The sequence below is a fragment of the Asparagus officinalis genome, chromosome 3 (assembly GCF_001876935.1).
Source record: "Asparagus officinalis chromosome 3, Aspof.V1, whole genome shotgun sequence".
Taxonomy (NCBI): Eukaryota; Viridiplantae; Streptophyta; class Magnoliopsida; order Asparagales; family Asparagaceae; genus Asparagus; species Asparagus officinalis.
This window is the reverse complement of record NC_033796.1, coordinates 89,069,147-89,085,179: the sequence shown is the minus strand read 5'-3', so window position 1 is coordinate 89,085,179 and position 16,033 is coordinate 89,069,147. Positions and strand designations below refer to the sequence as shown.

The following is a 16,033-nucleotide window of genomic DNA, read 5'->3' as shown; positions in this document are numbered from 1 at the left end:
TGGCCGTGGCTCGACCACCTAGGTGGCTCGGCTTTGGCCGAGCCACCTAGAGGTGGCTCGGCTTTGGCCGAGCCACCTAGAGGTGGCTCGGTTTCGGCCGAGTCCTCCAGGTGTTTGGTTTTGCGCCCGTTTTCCGGTTTCGCGGTTTGTCCCAACTTTGATTTGTTGACCTGGACTCTGATTTGGTAGTCCGGATCCTGATTTGGCAGTAAATCCGCTTCGGTGTTTAACCTCGTCGCCTCGTTAATCTGCTTCGTCGCATCTCACTTAGCTTCGATGTTGTGGTCTAACGATCATGCTTGGATATATCGCCCGATGGTTCGTTGGTTTGTTGAATCACCATGCTGAGCTGTGTTAAGGGACCTATAAGCAGTTTTATACGCCTACAAACACGTAACCCTAGGTCAACGTTGGTCAACGCATGCGACAAAAAGTCAACGTTGGGCGATCCGAAACCCTAAGGTCAATACCGATCAACACGTAATCCTAGGCCAACACCAGGAAACGAGTTATAATGAAAAGTCAATGTCGAGCGATTCGAAACCCTAAGATCAATGCCGGTCAATGCGTAACCCTAGGTCAACACTGGTCAACACGTTACGATAAAAAGTCAACGTCAGGCGATCCGAAACCCTAAGGTCAACATCGTTCAACGCGTAGCTCTAAGTCAATATATTGTGCCAAAGATAGTCAGTTCTAAGTCAACTCGACGACACGAGCCAAAATCAACTCACCAGTTTTTTTCGAGACTTCGACGACGGCCAGACGATAAACGCTGTGCCGGAAGAATTTTAGCTATTCGTTAGAATATTGAATAGACTAAAAATCGAAGGAGTCAAGAATCAAAGCTAACTACAGGTCCTTTTATATCGACTGAAGGTTGGACCGATCACATCCAAAGTATTTCAGGCTCCTCTATAAAAAAAACGAGACTGAAACACTTTGGAGGGGGTATCTGTAGGCATCAAAAATTACTTATAAGTTTCCACAAATAGCTCAAAGCTGAGAGAAGACGATGAACGTTAGTATCCGAGTCATGTAAGATTAATTGATGTTGAAGAGTGCATGAAGTAATTCGACAAACCGTGTGAAGCAACAGAACTGTAGAATAACGAGGATATGAACTGATCAGGAGCCACGCTTCGCTGATAAAAAGACGAAGCACCCTTCATATTCCGTCTGTTCCACATATGATCCAACTATAGTATCTTGTAGATCTCCTCATCGGCTTTCCTATGCACTTTGAATCACGTAATTCCGAGTTCGGACGGTAAAGATACGACGGAAACAGACAGAATACGCGAAACAATGTTCCAGGCCTCGGTGAGACACCCACTGGTGTCTCAGCCATGGCCGAGACACCCACTGGTGTCTCGTCTACTACTAAGACACCGCGGGCACCCACAGCCCCGAAAACTGAGTTTTTACAGTTTCAAGCCGTTTTTTGACGTTAACCACATGGATTTGTTCAAACTGATCTGAACCAATCCTGGAATGTGATATAGTGGTTATGAGTGAGGATAAGAGCGAATCGGTCGTTCTTATCTAAAAACATAGGTCCCAAAGCCTATAAATACTGCCCTAGGACTTTTATTTTTTGAGATCCGGAATTCTCGAGCGTCGACGAAGCCCTGCTGAATTGAAGACTGAAGGAGCACGAATTTCAGAAGAGAGGAGGAGATCAGATCGAGTTCTTTAGTACAAAGAAGAAGAGTTCGTCAGATCTACAATTCCCGGTTCTTTTCCTTAAAATTGCCCCGTTACGGTGATCTTGAGAAGAGTGATTATCTCGCTGTTGCCGAGATAATTGCTTCGGTTTCTTGATTCCTTCATGAATCAACAAAGCTCTGGTTCTAATCTGATTGTTTGGTGGTCCACGGATATTAACGTCCCCGTCACAGGCTAAGATCTCACGCAAGCAGCGAAAGATAAATATCTGTTGCGTTTGTTTGAAAGAAAGTTATAATTTTTGTTGAAAGTCTTATAAAAAGACTGTTTCTTTGAGTTTATTGTAAACATTTGAAGTTGTAATGAACTCGTCAATGAAATCGACTTTCTCCCCAAATAATGTGTTGGTGTCCGGATTGTAGAACTCCAACATCGCATAGGGCCCACTGTAGTTCTTATTGATCCTGTATCGGGTGGCCGATATTAGGGTTCTAAGACTAGAAACTTCAAGTGGCCCTCTCAACTCCTCTATGATGAAGTCAATCATACGGGTCCACTATCCTGCCTTGGTAGAGTGCACCTACCCCGAAGCTCTAAAGTTCTTTGCGGGGAATTCGCCCCTCACTGATATAAGTTTCCTGACGAATGTATTCGCCAGGTTAGTAGTTTCGCCAACTGGATGTTCTTTCTTGACTGAACTAGCCCTCAAAGCCACTATTTGTCGATTGAAACTAGCTGGATAAACATCATGATGGCTAAGGTGTCCAATATCAACTCCACCCTTCTCCTGGACAAGCTCCTAATTCATGGATCTGGGGACAGAAGCACACTGGTAATAAGATATCAGGAACATCCGTCCATGTTCTGTAGAAAGAGGAGGTGACAATTGATGTTCTGCAGCCACTTGTAGTGTTCGTCATACATCCATGCAACATCCATGTTGACAGAATCTCCAAATAAGAACGCATGCTCCTTTAAAACTTTGTGTTCTGCTGTCTCAAGTTTTGCGTCTGTGACAAGGGCTCTGAGGGTCCTGGGAAAAGCTTGAGTGATAATTTTTGCTCTCTCCTTGCTCTGATCTTTAAATACCGGAAGTTCCAAGCGAGAGCTGAAGAGTATATTTCTATCCGCGCCACCTTCATGACCAAAGTGGTGATGGAATGAAAGAGGTTCGTTGGAATAGCGCGCTACATATAAAGAGATAATAGTCAGTGTTTTAAATAGCCCAAAAGCCAAAAAGTCTAAAAGACTTGAATGAAAACGCAATGGTCAATCCTGTGTTCCAAATTCAAAACGCAAGGGTCAAACCTGCGTTCCAACTTCAAAACACAAGGGTCAGACTTGCGTTCCAAGTTCAAAACACAAGGGTCAGCTCTGCGTTCCAAATTTAAAACACAAGGATTAGCCATGCGTTCCGAGTTCAAAACGCAAGGGCCAACCCTACGTTCCAAGTCCAAAACGCAAGGCTCAGTCCCGCGTTTCAAGACGCAAGGATCAGCCCTGTGTTTACAGTTCAGAACTGGTCGAAGCAAGTTTAATGGTTCAAACCACTGATGATTGGATAACATCGTTTGGCAAGCGCGCTACGGCCGGAGCATCGACCGAACCCCCATGCAAGCCAGCGAGCAGCCATGCGCAACTGAGGCCACGCATGCCTCAAACCCGACGCAATGGCTTTCTGGCCCGTTTCCCAGTGGTTTTCTTGGGGAGCCATGTGGGATTGTAGGCATATAAAATTCTTATAGGTCCCATCTAGCTCAGCTCCGGCGGCAAACCGACAAACCAACGACCGGCGGCCAACGCAGATTGACTAATCCGCACGCAAGCAAACAGAATACGTCATTCTGCGCTGCGGATCAAGCAAGTGTTCGCAAGAGTCAACACGCAGTCATCAACCAAGCGGCATAACTCGGTACGAAATCACGATCAATCAAGATCGCCGCTTTGGACTCGAACTCAAAAGTGGATTTACTGCCTAATCCGCTGCATCCGGATTTCACTCCCAAACTCAGCTCGTCAACGACATCAAGTCTGGATAAATCAAACCACAGAACGATCACAGCACATCATAGAACAAGAGATGGCAAAAGACGACACAAAGCAGCCTGAGCGGCAGAGTAGAGTGCCTCACCGAAGCCACCAACGCGAGGCCTACATCAAGTGACCGAGCCCACCAAGTGGTGGCTCGGCCGAGAGCACCTAGGTGGCCCAGGTAGCCGCAGCCAACCTTCGGTGCTCACCGAGCCACCTTGTGCGTGGCCTCGCGCTGCACCAAGGTAGGCTCGGCCACCTACCGACCACAGTGGTGACTCGGTGCGCCGAGCCGACCTATAGGTGGCCCGCCGCCACCACCGACGCCACCACCATGGGCTCCGGGTGGACCGAGGCCACCTATGAGGTGGGCCCTCGGGCGGCCACGCTGTGCCGTCGACACCACGAGCACCAAGACGGTGGCTCGGTGGCCGACAACGCACCAAGTGGCCTCGGTGGCCGAGCCACCTATGTGCTCCTCCCGGTGGCCGCGAGTCCCGCCGCAGCCGACTTGTGGCCGGCCACCCTGTCGCCCAAGGCACACGTGAAGCCTATAAATAGCGCCCACCCCCTTGTTCATTTGAGAAGTTGGAAATTTGCGAGGCGAAGCTCTGTCGCCGATCAAAGACTCGAAACTATAGAAAAGATTGGAGCTTGGGACTTCGGACTCACTCTTTCCAGATCTGCGTGCTTTCAACGCGCATCATCACGTCACGCCAAAAAAGGTACGCGCTGTGCTTCCGAGGCAGGACCGATCTCAGCATCTACGCAGAGTACTTCTGGATCTAAGCTTGTCTTAGATCCCGAGAACTGGACGATTGTTTCCTTGCGGGAATCAATCCTCCCCGCGCCTATATTATCCTTTTGTGAGAATAATACCCGTCGTACTGCTGTAGATCTTGACCGCCGATCTAGCATCTCGCCGGTGGCCACGCGCAAACAACCCCGCGCACAGGCAAAGAACCCACACCAAAGCAAGACGACCGCCCAAAACAGGCATCCTTGCGATTCGTTTCGACAAATAAGGTAGAAAGGTTGTAATTTTCTTTAAATTTCTTGTGCTTATTGATTTTCGTTGTACCGGATCTAAAAAAGCCGGCATCTTTCTAATCGATAAACTATTACAAGAATTTGCAATGGAATCAATGATGAAGAAAACAACGATTTTCACCGCGAACATGGATGATTTGTTGTTGGAGAAGATGAACAATGCTTGCCGGGTTTTAAAACGAAAAATTTTCATTGAAGAAGCTTGAGTAGAAAGTAGGAGAGTCAGATGACTCTTGATTTGACCCTGGCAATCCATTTATAGATAGCTGGAGCTGTCAAATCGGAATGGGATTTGAGGCAAATATCCCGACCAAACGTGATTTCCGCGTTCACACTGAGTCGGTTTGACTCCTAAAACGCAAGGCTCACCTCTGCGTATCAGTTTTTAAAATGCAAGACTCAGCTCTGCATTCCAAACTCTAATCGCAAGATTCACCCCTGCGTTTCAAGTCCTAATTGTACAGTTCACCTCCACATTTCAAATTTTAAATGCAAGGTTCACCTCTACGTTTCAAGACCTAAACGTGCGGCTCACCTTCACGTTTCAAAATTCTAAAGCTCTACAACTGGTGTTTCTATGGTGGCCTCGCAGTCCTTGGCTCTCTCTTACCCAACTCTTGCAGTTGCGCCTCATATGTTCATCAATGTCTATAAGAATGTTCTTGCTGTTGTTGTTGACGCCAAACACACCTTCCCATAGGCTGAGAGAGTGAAGGAGCATCTCAAGGATCCAAGCAAGTTTGTTGCTGCTCCTACTACCAAGGAAGAGGATAAGGACGAGCCTGTTGATGAGTCTGACAATGATTTATGTGTTACCTATGAGAGGCCAGGTTTCAGTACTAAAAATATTAGCAATGGCCATTAAGGTGATGAAACCCAAGAAGAAACTGACATACGACAAGAAGCTATATAGCCTCTTGGATGAGTACGGACCAATTCTAATCATTAATACCGATCAGGAAGAAATTCCAAAAGAATTCAACGATCCTTACGAGGAAGAACACCCCCTTCAGGTATCACATCAAGTCTCATGCTGAGAGCACAAGCAACAAGAATTACCTTAACTTCCTCCAATCGCTCGTCAGAAATGTTGGGTTGATCGTTACCAAGGAAGATCTAAAGGAAGTTAACGAGAAAGTCGCTAAAAACAAGGTTAAAGCACCTGCTAGTATTGGGCTTGTGGCTCTCACTGATGTCGTCGTCTCTTATATTGTAAATGCGAGACTCATCTCCGTGTTTCAAAGCAACAAGGCCTATTTCCGCACTTCAGAAACAGGGCCACGATAATCGCCTTCATACTAATCCTGCAATCAAATTCACAATGCCTCCAAGACAAATACGGGGAACAAACTCCTTTATAATGAGGAATCATCAATTCCAAGATTAATCAAAATTAGGATCCAAAGTATTCCAAAAATTCATTCCAGTCAACCGCGAACTTTTAAAAACTTAGGAGGGGGTTCTGTAGGCTGTATAAAAATTACTGCAGATGGTTAATCCCTACCAAGCACTGATAACGGAAGTAACAATTCGACGACTTCCAGAAGGTTATAATTTAGAGACTTTTACGATAATCAACGAATGTTACAATTCAATGACATTCACAACAACCGAAGGAAGTTTTGATTCGACGGCCTTCACAATGATCAACAAGAGTTACAACTGATGGCTCTCACATTCCAACGATTCGAGATGAAGATCACAATTTTTACAACACTCTAACTAAAGAGACTACAAGTCAATGGTCTCTTCAACTCAAAACGCAGAACTCACCTCTGCATTCCAAACTCAAAACGCAGAGCTCACTTCTACATTTCAAGCATCAAAACGCAGGGCTCACTACTGTGTTTTCGGCCTCAAATACAGAGTCCAACTCTGCATCCCAAGTACAGGACGTAGAGTTCGTGCCCAGAACACAAATTTTACGTTTGACTCGTTCAAACACGAGTTAAACGGTTCCAGAAACCATTTCCCATGATTTGAGGGGGATTACACCCCACTTAGGAGCGATTTTTTAGGGGTTAGTTACACCCATTAATCCCCTATAAATAGCTAAAAGATCAGCTTAAATGGGGATCTTCGGATCTTGGATATCTTTGGCCGGATCGGGATTTTTTGAGATCTTTGGGCAGATCATGTTTGAAGATCAGAATCTTTGGCTCAGAGGCTTCGGATCTTGGGGAGTTTGAAGTTGTTCTTGGAGCCTTGCCTTAGCTTGTGAACTGAGTTTCGGTTAAATCATAAAGGATTAATTTCATTTCTCAAATTAACTCTTCACTGAGTTCTCAAACTCGTTTAGATTTCCTAAACTCGTTAAGAGTTCCAAACTTGCATTGCAAGTTCTTCCCATCAAGAGGAATCAACCAAGTTCCACGAAACGAAGCGTTCGGATCGTCAACGGGATACAAGAATCAAGTTCCCATCTACACCAAGAAGAACCTAGTTTTAAACAAAATGAATGATCTCCGTCGATTCCTTCCTTCTTTTGTAAATCGGAAAACCGATACGAGAATAATAGTAATTTCTTTTTCTAAATCAGTTAGAGAGAGATTACATCGAGAGATTGTATTCATTCTTTTCCTAAGTTAGTTAGGGAGATTAATATAGAATTTTATTCTCATTTCTTCTTCAATTTTCCCACGAACAAGCACATTGAGCTTTGTGGATGTATTAGGTTCGTATTCTCAAGGATACATTCTTCCTCCTTTGCTGCTCCACCATTTCTGCTAATTACCAAATTTATGAAGAAAATTCAATGTATGATATTTTGAAGCATGTCGTTATCTGATGAGTGCATTCAGAAGCAGAAACGTTTGCTAGTAACTTTTTTTGTTGACCTTAGCTGTTTGGCTTTCTCCTGTGTCTTTAATTCTTTAATTCTTTTCCTTTCTTCTGAAGTTGCTCTTGCTCCACTAGAGATCTTGTCAACCCGTGATATCTCATTACGATATTCTTGCAAGTATATTGCCCGTCTCTGTTCGAGTTCCTTCTGCAAAGTGTTGTCAGATAAGATATCAAGGTCATTATCATTATTCATGACTTCCTCATCAAATGGGATATGCTAGAAAGTACGACGCAAAGGCAAGCACGCTCCACATATGACATAAACATCTTAGTTATGAGTGGCTATTTATGTCACTGTTATGTAAAAGGAGTGCTAATGTGTATTAGTCTGAGTGATGAAAAGCTACTGATGTGTAATTAGTGCACCTTAATGAGTTTCTTCTCACACTTTATGTCTGCGACATTAAAAACTGAAGACAAATTCTGTTTTTCTTTTTCATTTTAACTACTCTATTTATGTCCATGCCCTTTCAGATTAGGACCTCCTTTTGATATCTGACGTCCTGAAATTTCAAGCGTGTGATGCTTTGTGTTGTGGATCATGAAAGTAATATAAAACCAAAGAAATTAAAGGAAAAGAAACATCAGAAGATTAATCAAGTATTATAAAAAAGTTTAGACCTCTTTTCTCACTAGTCTGCGTTTGGCTTTGACCTTCTTGTCGGTTTCCCATTGTAGAATTTTTGAGTTTATTTTGTTGTACCTGCAAACTTGGACGTTAGTATCAGGGGCAGTCACTTAATAAAATGGTGCTGTTATATAATCATTCAATCTTGGAGGTTGTGTACCATTTTCTTATTTTATCTATCTGTTCTTTCTCCCACACATCTGCTTTTGTTCCTTCTTTCATTGATTTCATATATCTGGGGTACCATATTGGTTCAGGTTGCTCTGCTTCCATATCTTGTCTTTCTTCGAAGCTTTTGTTCTCCTTATCATTTAAATACTTATCTGAAAAAGTTGGTGTCTTCTTAATCGTAGGGGGTTTTCCGGTGGGCTTCTCTGGCTTCTTTATGTTAGTGATTGAGTCTTCAAACATCATTTGGTCTAATGATTTTGACTTCCTTATAGTCTTCTTTCCTGAAAATTGCATGGGTGTTTACGAAGAAATTAAAGAATAATTGACAGCTGTTTCCCCAAAAAAAGGAAAGGATGATGCAAGTTTTGGTGGGTGGTACCGCTTGCCTTTCCCGCGTCATGAGTAGTGCCCGTAGCGTCTTCCAGCATCTTTTGGTCAAATGTTGCAGACTTTCTCATAGATCTCTCATCTGGAATGATTAGACTTATCACAGGTTAGGAAAGAGATTACAGAGATCTTTGGATTTTTTTCCCATGCTGGAATAGTAACAATAATTTTCTCTTGAACATCCAATACAAATTATGTAATAATATTGTAATGTTAATAAATTTAATTATTACACATATAATTTGGGTATTATTTATTTAATTATTATATATCATTAGAAGTTATTTTGTTAGATCATGTACTGTGATGGTCACTTGCTTGGAGATATGATCTAACTTAGAAACTTTCTTAAATTTGTGCTTAACCTTTAACTAGTAGTGGATAACTTTGTTATAACAGGTTATTATGCATGAACCAATATATATGATGTGGTAGTGAGTTTCAACCACTGGGAATGTGAATTCTCCGAGTGTATGCATAAGCACACATTATGATGTGTGTAGCACTAGACCGTATTTGAATTCTCTAGGACGAGTCACTTAAGAAATAGAGAATTCAAATTGATACATAGTCTATTTGACTTGATGATATTGTTATTTTCAATTTGATAATTTAGTATGCTTTGATGTGATGGTTAAGCTTGTTTAGCAAGCGCTACACAACCTAAAACGTTGGGTTGCTAAATTTCATTTAGGAAAATGATGGATGTCTAGATAGGATCCAGTATGCTCATTATGATGAGTTAATTTATTATATATTCTCATGAAACTATTAAATTCTTGCCGGCAGGTGGTTTTGAAAATATTTTTTAAATTTACTTTCTTATAAAAATAAAATATTTTGATGTTTTAAAATGATTTTTATTTATGTTCATGGGAGGTGTAACTTAGGCATGAGCAAATAGGTGTGTTGTCTTTTTTAAAAGAGTTAACTAAAATAAATGATATTGGAGGGGACTAAATGTAAGATATTATTTATTAATAATTAATCTCATATTATGAAAGAGCTTTTATGAACAGTTGGCCGGATAGGTATTTGATTGTTAAATTAAAATTATTAATTTGATTAATAATTGGTTCTCGATATGGGATCCAATTGGTCTCACTAATGTCATTAGAAGAGGTATACATACAATACAATTCTATTTCTATCCTTAATTGTTATGGATAAAATTTTTGAACAAATTCTATTTCTATCCTTAATTGTTATCGATAAAGTTTTTGAACAAATCTATTACTATCTTTAATTGTTATGGATAAAGTTTTTGAAGAAATCTATTTTATCTTTAATTGTTATGGATAGAGTTTTGAATAATTATGAATTGTTTAAAATTAAAATATCTAAGACTAGTCTAATCCTATAAATAGAGTTAATATGTAGTCTTATGAAGAGACATAAAATTTTATGAAGATAATATGAAGAAATAGAAATTTGAGAACTTATCTCTCAGTATTGCTCCTCTTCGATGACGGATGGATTTCAATTGGAGGTTTTTTATCTTGAGGAAGTTTTTTCAGATTGATCTCGGATCAGATTATTGTAGAAATTCGGAAAGCGTTTCAGGTATAATTCTAGATTTTAATTAATTTTGATTAATAATCATGATATGTTTTTTCCGCTGTGTTATATGTCAGGAATCCAACACTCTGAACAGGAGGATAGTGGAAATTTGTTGTTCTCTGACTGCAGTATGGTATTTTAATCTACTAGGTTTACATAGTGTCATGGGAGCGGTGGTTGAAAAGAGAGGAAGAGGTTTCTACTGGAGTTCCTAGGGATTGCTTGGTCGTTCTCCTGTGACAGGGTACAGTTAACCCATTTAAGATCCAAGTAGAGATATGATCCCCTTAGTGCTAGACCACTCCTCTTTAATACTTTTGTTCTCAGGATTTGGCCAAAACCAGCTCATCATTTTTCTTGGAATAATAAGCGTTTGGCCAAAATCCAGTCCTATGACTTTTTAACTCTTTCGACTTCAAGGCATTTCATTACTGTAATTAGTTGGTTGAAGAGTTTTGGATCTAACACAGCTAAACCATTATATATGATCCAATCAAAAGGGGGATTTTTTCATGTGACTCGTTAGTACCACTACCACTGTTTTTTTCTGTTGTAGCTGTGATTTGATGGTCGTATTGTTCTTTATAAGTGCCAAGCATTTTTGTTCCAAGCTATCCTACTTTCACATAAAGATGCTACGCCAAATCTGGATTCAGGAGGAATTGTGAGTTTTATTTTATTTTTCAAATGGTTAGAAAGCCAAGGAATTGTCTTACCAATAGGCATTTAAGTCGTTTACCAAAAGAAGTATGCAGCTATATTCAATTGAGGATTATTATTTGGATTATAAAAGGTATCTATTCTGTTATTAAATTAATTTCCTCTTCTAGTGATTTCTGAATAATAACAAGTAAGATCATACTTCACTTGTTGGACTTCCATCTCCTTTTGTCTCCTTACCACTTAGCCATCTGGATATTGTACTAGGATCGGCTGGCTTGGTCATAGTGTCAGTATAAGTAGGCTTGATCATACTGCTGTTATCAGTTGGCTTGTTCATGATATCTTCTTCCTTTTTGCTTTTGGTCTTGGTCATGTCTCTTCCCAACTTTTTCCGGGGTTCATTGTGGTTTGGTGAACCTTCTTCCATGTAAGCAATGGCATATGCAGCTGCTGCAATCGCGGCTTCAATATCACCATCGCTCCAAGGGTCTGAGACACTCATTTGGCCAGTGAGCCATCTCTGGAATCTTTTTCCAGTCTTCTCTCTCTCTGCACAATCAAATTTGTTGATTCCTATTTTCATATATAATTTCATGTCCAGTATTCAATTGCCATAAGAAAATTTAAACTGGAAGTTATTGCACCTAACTTTTGTTTTCTTTTTCTGCTTCAATTTTTATTACCATAAATCTTAGTAGATTTGATCCCAATTTATCAGTGTAAACATCAGTTGGGCTTTCTAGTATGATATTTTTCTCTTTTAACTATAATTAAGGAGCCTAGATGTTGAGGCTTATTTTATAATTCCATTGGATAAATAAGGTTTTCTGTTGCAAATTTATTCATATTCACCAAATTACGTCAATTTATGTTCTTTTGAGGAGTATATTTTAACAATAACATGAATTATTTTCTTGTTTTGCCTCATAGTGCTATTCTTATGTATCTTTTAGTACTAAATTGCAACTTAATGGATAGACAAGATTCAGAACTCCTAACATTTAAGGTTTGTACACCTCGAACTTTGTTTAGTAGTTCCTCCTATTTAGGATAAAACTAGAGATTATCGATTGAGATGGTTTGGCCATGTGGAAAGTATGTCACTAGAAGCGCCAATTAGAAGAAACGATATGATTATGATTGATGGAGCAATAAGAACTAGAGAAAGAATTAAGAGAACTTGTTGGAAAGCAACTAATGAGGTTATGTGATAGTTATCTTGATGGAGGAGACGGTCCTAAGCGCAACTAACTGGAAGAATGCATGTTTCTGGCTCTAAAAATTTTCAATATAAGCTATCTTCTTGTTGTTTGTGTCCGGGTGGCCAGACATCTAGTCTGCCTCGAACCTTAAAAGTTGCATCAATTCCTTTTAATAATTAAAATTTGGGAGAAACTGCGATTTCTTGGTCTGTGTTATACTTGTATATTCACGAAAGGACTTATAATTATACTGAATGACATCTGGCTACGTTTAAAACTGTCATAAAGGCTTTACGCGGGTACAGGAGGTAATCGTACTGTATCCTTGTTTAAGGAAGGTCACAAGTCAATTGGTAATGGAATGGATAACAATTTATGATTAAAAACCTTAGATGCAACTTGTGAGAAGGAAAAAAGTTAAATCAGATATTATTGAGGTACTCGAACCAAAATAAAACAGTGTTTAATATTTTTGAGTACCTCCCTTGAAGGAAATTGTCGTCTGCGCTGATAGCCTTCTGTTTGCGCTATATTGATTATCTTGGCTTTCCTCTCCTAGAATAGGAAATCTTACCCTGATAAAACAGTTATTGCGGTTCGTGAGGAGCTGAGTTTTGCTCAAACAAGAACAAGTAATTAGAAACTATACTTATCTCTTGTAAAATTTACCTTTGTCGCATATTATCCCCCAGATAGTTATTTTTAACACTTAACCCCACACCCAGATTGGGTGAGAACTGAGAACTAATTATGTTAGTCATAGAGATAAAAAGACACTGTTACCCATATACATTGCATATAATTGCAAATTATAAAAGTAATAAACATAAAATGTAAATTATATTTTAGACTTTTAGTCAATTAAAATATGTGTGGAATTATTTTCTTTGACAGTGTAGTATGCTAATGCATCTATCATTACTTTATTTTTTTCCTACCCATAATTCGGATCCTAAACCTAAAATCAATTTGAAAAATAAAATCCTATTTTGAAGTTGAAGTTCGTAATCCACACTTTTGAACCAATAGTATTTTAAAGTGTGTTAAATTAATTAATTATTGAAACAAGAAGGTTAATTAACATGTTTCTTATTTATTGGCATAAGATTCAATTACATACTATCAATAGGAATTAGGTTTCCAGTTTAGATAATAAGTGGGTAAATTATGCTAAACCCCAAGAACTTTCAGCATTTTACAGTAAACCCCCCAAAAACATCTAAATCTAAAATCCCCAATAACTACTAGCTGGAATTGCAGAAAACCCATAATATGTTTTTGGATTTCACAAATAAAATATGTCGCCAACGTAAAATATGGGCGTACGTCATCATGGAGGTTATCTAGAAAATGCGAAAACTTATTAAAGATTTTATGCAGTTCCAAAAGTTATTGGGGTTTAGAGCAATTTTAGAAGTTTCTGCTGGTTTCCTACAAAACGCTGAAAGTTATCGGGGTTTTAGTGTAATTTACCCAGTTAGAAATACAAACAGAAAAATATTGGGCTTTGGTTTGGGCCTAGGAAGGCCTGGGACGCTTGATTATTATATTTCTATTTTAAAGTTATTCTTTAATTTCTAATGAACTTTTTCTTATGCTTATCTAAATTATAAATTCAAAATAATAGGGTACTTTCTGTGACTAGCGAATGAGTACTTTCAGATGGCAGGAGATTAAATGCTAACATGGCATATAACTTTGGGAGTCAAAAGTGGTGAACATAAACTAGAGGGGGAATATGTGCAGTTAAGGTAAACATTTTATTTTCACCAGAAACAAAAAGGAAGAATTGTGCAAAGTTTTCGCTCCTTTATAATTTAACTAAAAAGAAAGTTGTAATGACAGTCCTTGGTGTATTTATTGGTAAAATTTCTGTTTCTGAATAAGATATAGAATTGCCAATTTTGCCTTTTGGTTTGGCATGCAAGTTGCAGAGGAAATGCAAAGTTACTCCAATCGCTTGAGTTTAATTCTTTTCGTATGCATTTGGCCATTGGTTTAGGAGCTTTTTGATTTATACCAATCATCAACTGCATCTTATATCCAAGCTTGTAAATTTAAAGTAAACAGAAACAGAGCAACTGAATTCTCATTTGTTGAACGTTGTTTCTTAATGTTTTTCCTGTCAATTAGATTTTTCATAAATTCATGGTGTAGCATGAATAGAAAATAAATATGCATATTTGAAGTCAGAAAAATATGCACGAAACTGAGAAATTTTAATGTACAAATTTCATAGATTTACCTTGTTTGCTTTAACAGGTCCATTGTGCTGGTCTGCAGCTGAAGGTAGTTTTGGAGTTCGCTATAATTTTGTAGCTATAGTTTTTTCATTCGAGGATGAATGATATACCTTTGGAGACTAAAGCTTGGAAACAAAGCCATGTTTCTGGTATTATGTTTTCGTACAGCTGATCGAAGATGGTGAGATGATAACCTATTCTAGGCAAGCTGAGGACTTTGGTTTGGCTTGCAGGTTTCTTGTATTTTGTTTTAGCATCTCAAATTTGGTATGCAAAGAAAAGGATCCTTTTTAAGTTCTTGTTTTTGCATGGGCTAAAGTTATCTTAGCTTTGATGGTTTCTTTGGTTCAACACAGATACCGATTATGGTCACGATAAGAATCTCGTGCGTTAAACAATTCTTTCTTGGGTTCATTGCAGATAAACCTCCTGCATTGCCAACTCAGTTCTATTAGTAGATAGACCCCTCAAGGAGTTCTATTGTTGCAAGTAGACACCCTAATTGATGTTGGAAATTGTGGTTAAATCTGGAATAAAACAGAGAAATTATGATGTGTTGTAATTTTAAATTTTTTCAATCCATTGTTGTGCGTTTGAGAAACGATGTACTTAATGCAATATTTGGCCTACTCCGGTGCAATGATCCCAAGGCCAAACTGCTTTCGGGAACAGCAGCACAGTACTCTAGTGTGCACCAACCCAGTACTGTCAAAATCTCCTCGATCTATAAGACCTTTTAGTCAAAGCAAAGATCTCCTCGATCTCAGAACGTTTCGGTTCAAAACCTTTCGGTTTAAGAGCAAGTTCCTGTGGGCACAGTTTCTGCAGCAACAGCACAACATCAACAACAACGTCAAGATCTCATTGATCTGACGTTCGTTTTCAAAGCTCGCGTGTGTTTTTCAAGAGCTGCCCAAGGGCGTATTTGGCCAGCTCAAGAGTCACTTGTAATTAATGTGACTATTATAATTCTCAATGTCAATTAAGATTGTAACATCAATGCATTAAATTGCTCTAAATGCTGTTGTAACTGCTGCATGCACTAACTCCTGAATACGAGGCAATCAATGGACGTGTTGCTACGTAACGGGAAGGTCACGTCTCAGCAAATCAGATGAACCTCGTCTGACAAACGAACCTCGTCAAACAGGCGAACCTCGTCGAACGAGCGAACCTCGTCAAACTGGCGAACCTCGTTTGACGAGTGAACCTCGCCTGATCTTGTGAATCAGATGAACCTCATCGAACAAGTGGAACCTCATCAACCAATTAACGAACCTCGTCTGACTTCGAGAATGCTAGGGTCACTCCCTCGTACTAATGCGTAGCTCGTCGGCATGCTGCGAAGCAGCCTTTGTGGCAACCTTCGTGGCGCCAAACAGCGCCACCTCGCCTCGATGCCTCCGTGCGAAGTGTAAGTGCGCCCAACAAAGCGCCACTTAGCGCCTCAGCCCGATTAGGCCCGATCCCCGGCCTATTGGCCTACGGCCCCCAACCCACGATTCACTAGAACTTATGAGGGATTAATTCAAATAAAACACTTCTCGGCTTGTCGTTGGCAAGCCTCGAACAAAGGACCATTTGAA

General features: G+C 39.8%; 1 protein-coding gene across 1 annotated transcript; it reads right to left on the bottom strand.

Moving 5' to 3' along the window:
* On the bottom strand, positions 7,230-14,644 carry LOC109832373. Its single transcript, XM_020399761.1, has 8 exons — positions 14,450-14,644; positions 12,685-12,779; positions 11,240-11,551; positions 8,772-8,861; positions 8,382-8,673; positions 8,215-8,296; positions 7,587-7,738; positions 7,230-7,472 (listed from the first exon to the last, which is right to left on the bottom strand). The coding sequence occupies exons 1-8, from the start codon at positions 14,470-14,472 to the stop codon at positions 7,367-7,369; spliced, it is 1,152 nt and encodes a 383-aa protein (XP_020255350.1). The 5' UTR covers positions 14,473-14,644; the 3' UTR covers positions 7,230-7,366.

Coding starts and splice junctions, on each gene's coding strand:
- LOC109832373 (XM_020399761.1), bottom strand. CDS start 14,472: ATGGACCTGTTAAAGCAAACAAG. Junction 11,552..12,684: donor GACAATTTCCTTCAAGGGAG/GTACTCAAAAAT, acceptor TTGATTGTGCAG/AGAGAGAGAAGACTGGAAAA. Junction 8,862..11,239: donor AATATCCAGATGGCTAAGTG/GTAAGGAGACAA, acceptor TAATCATTCCAG/ATGAGAGATCTATGAGAAAG.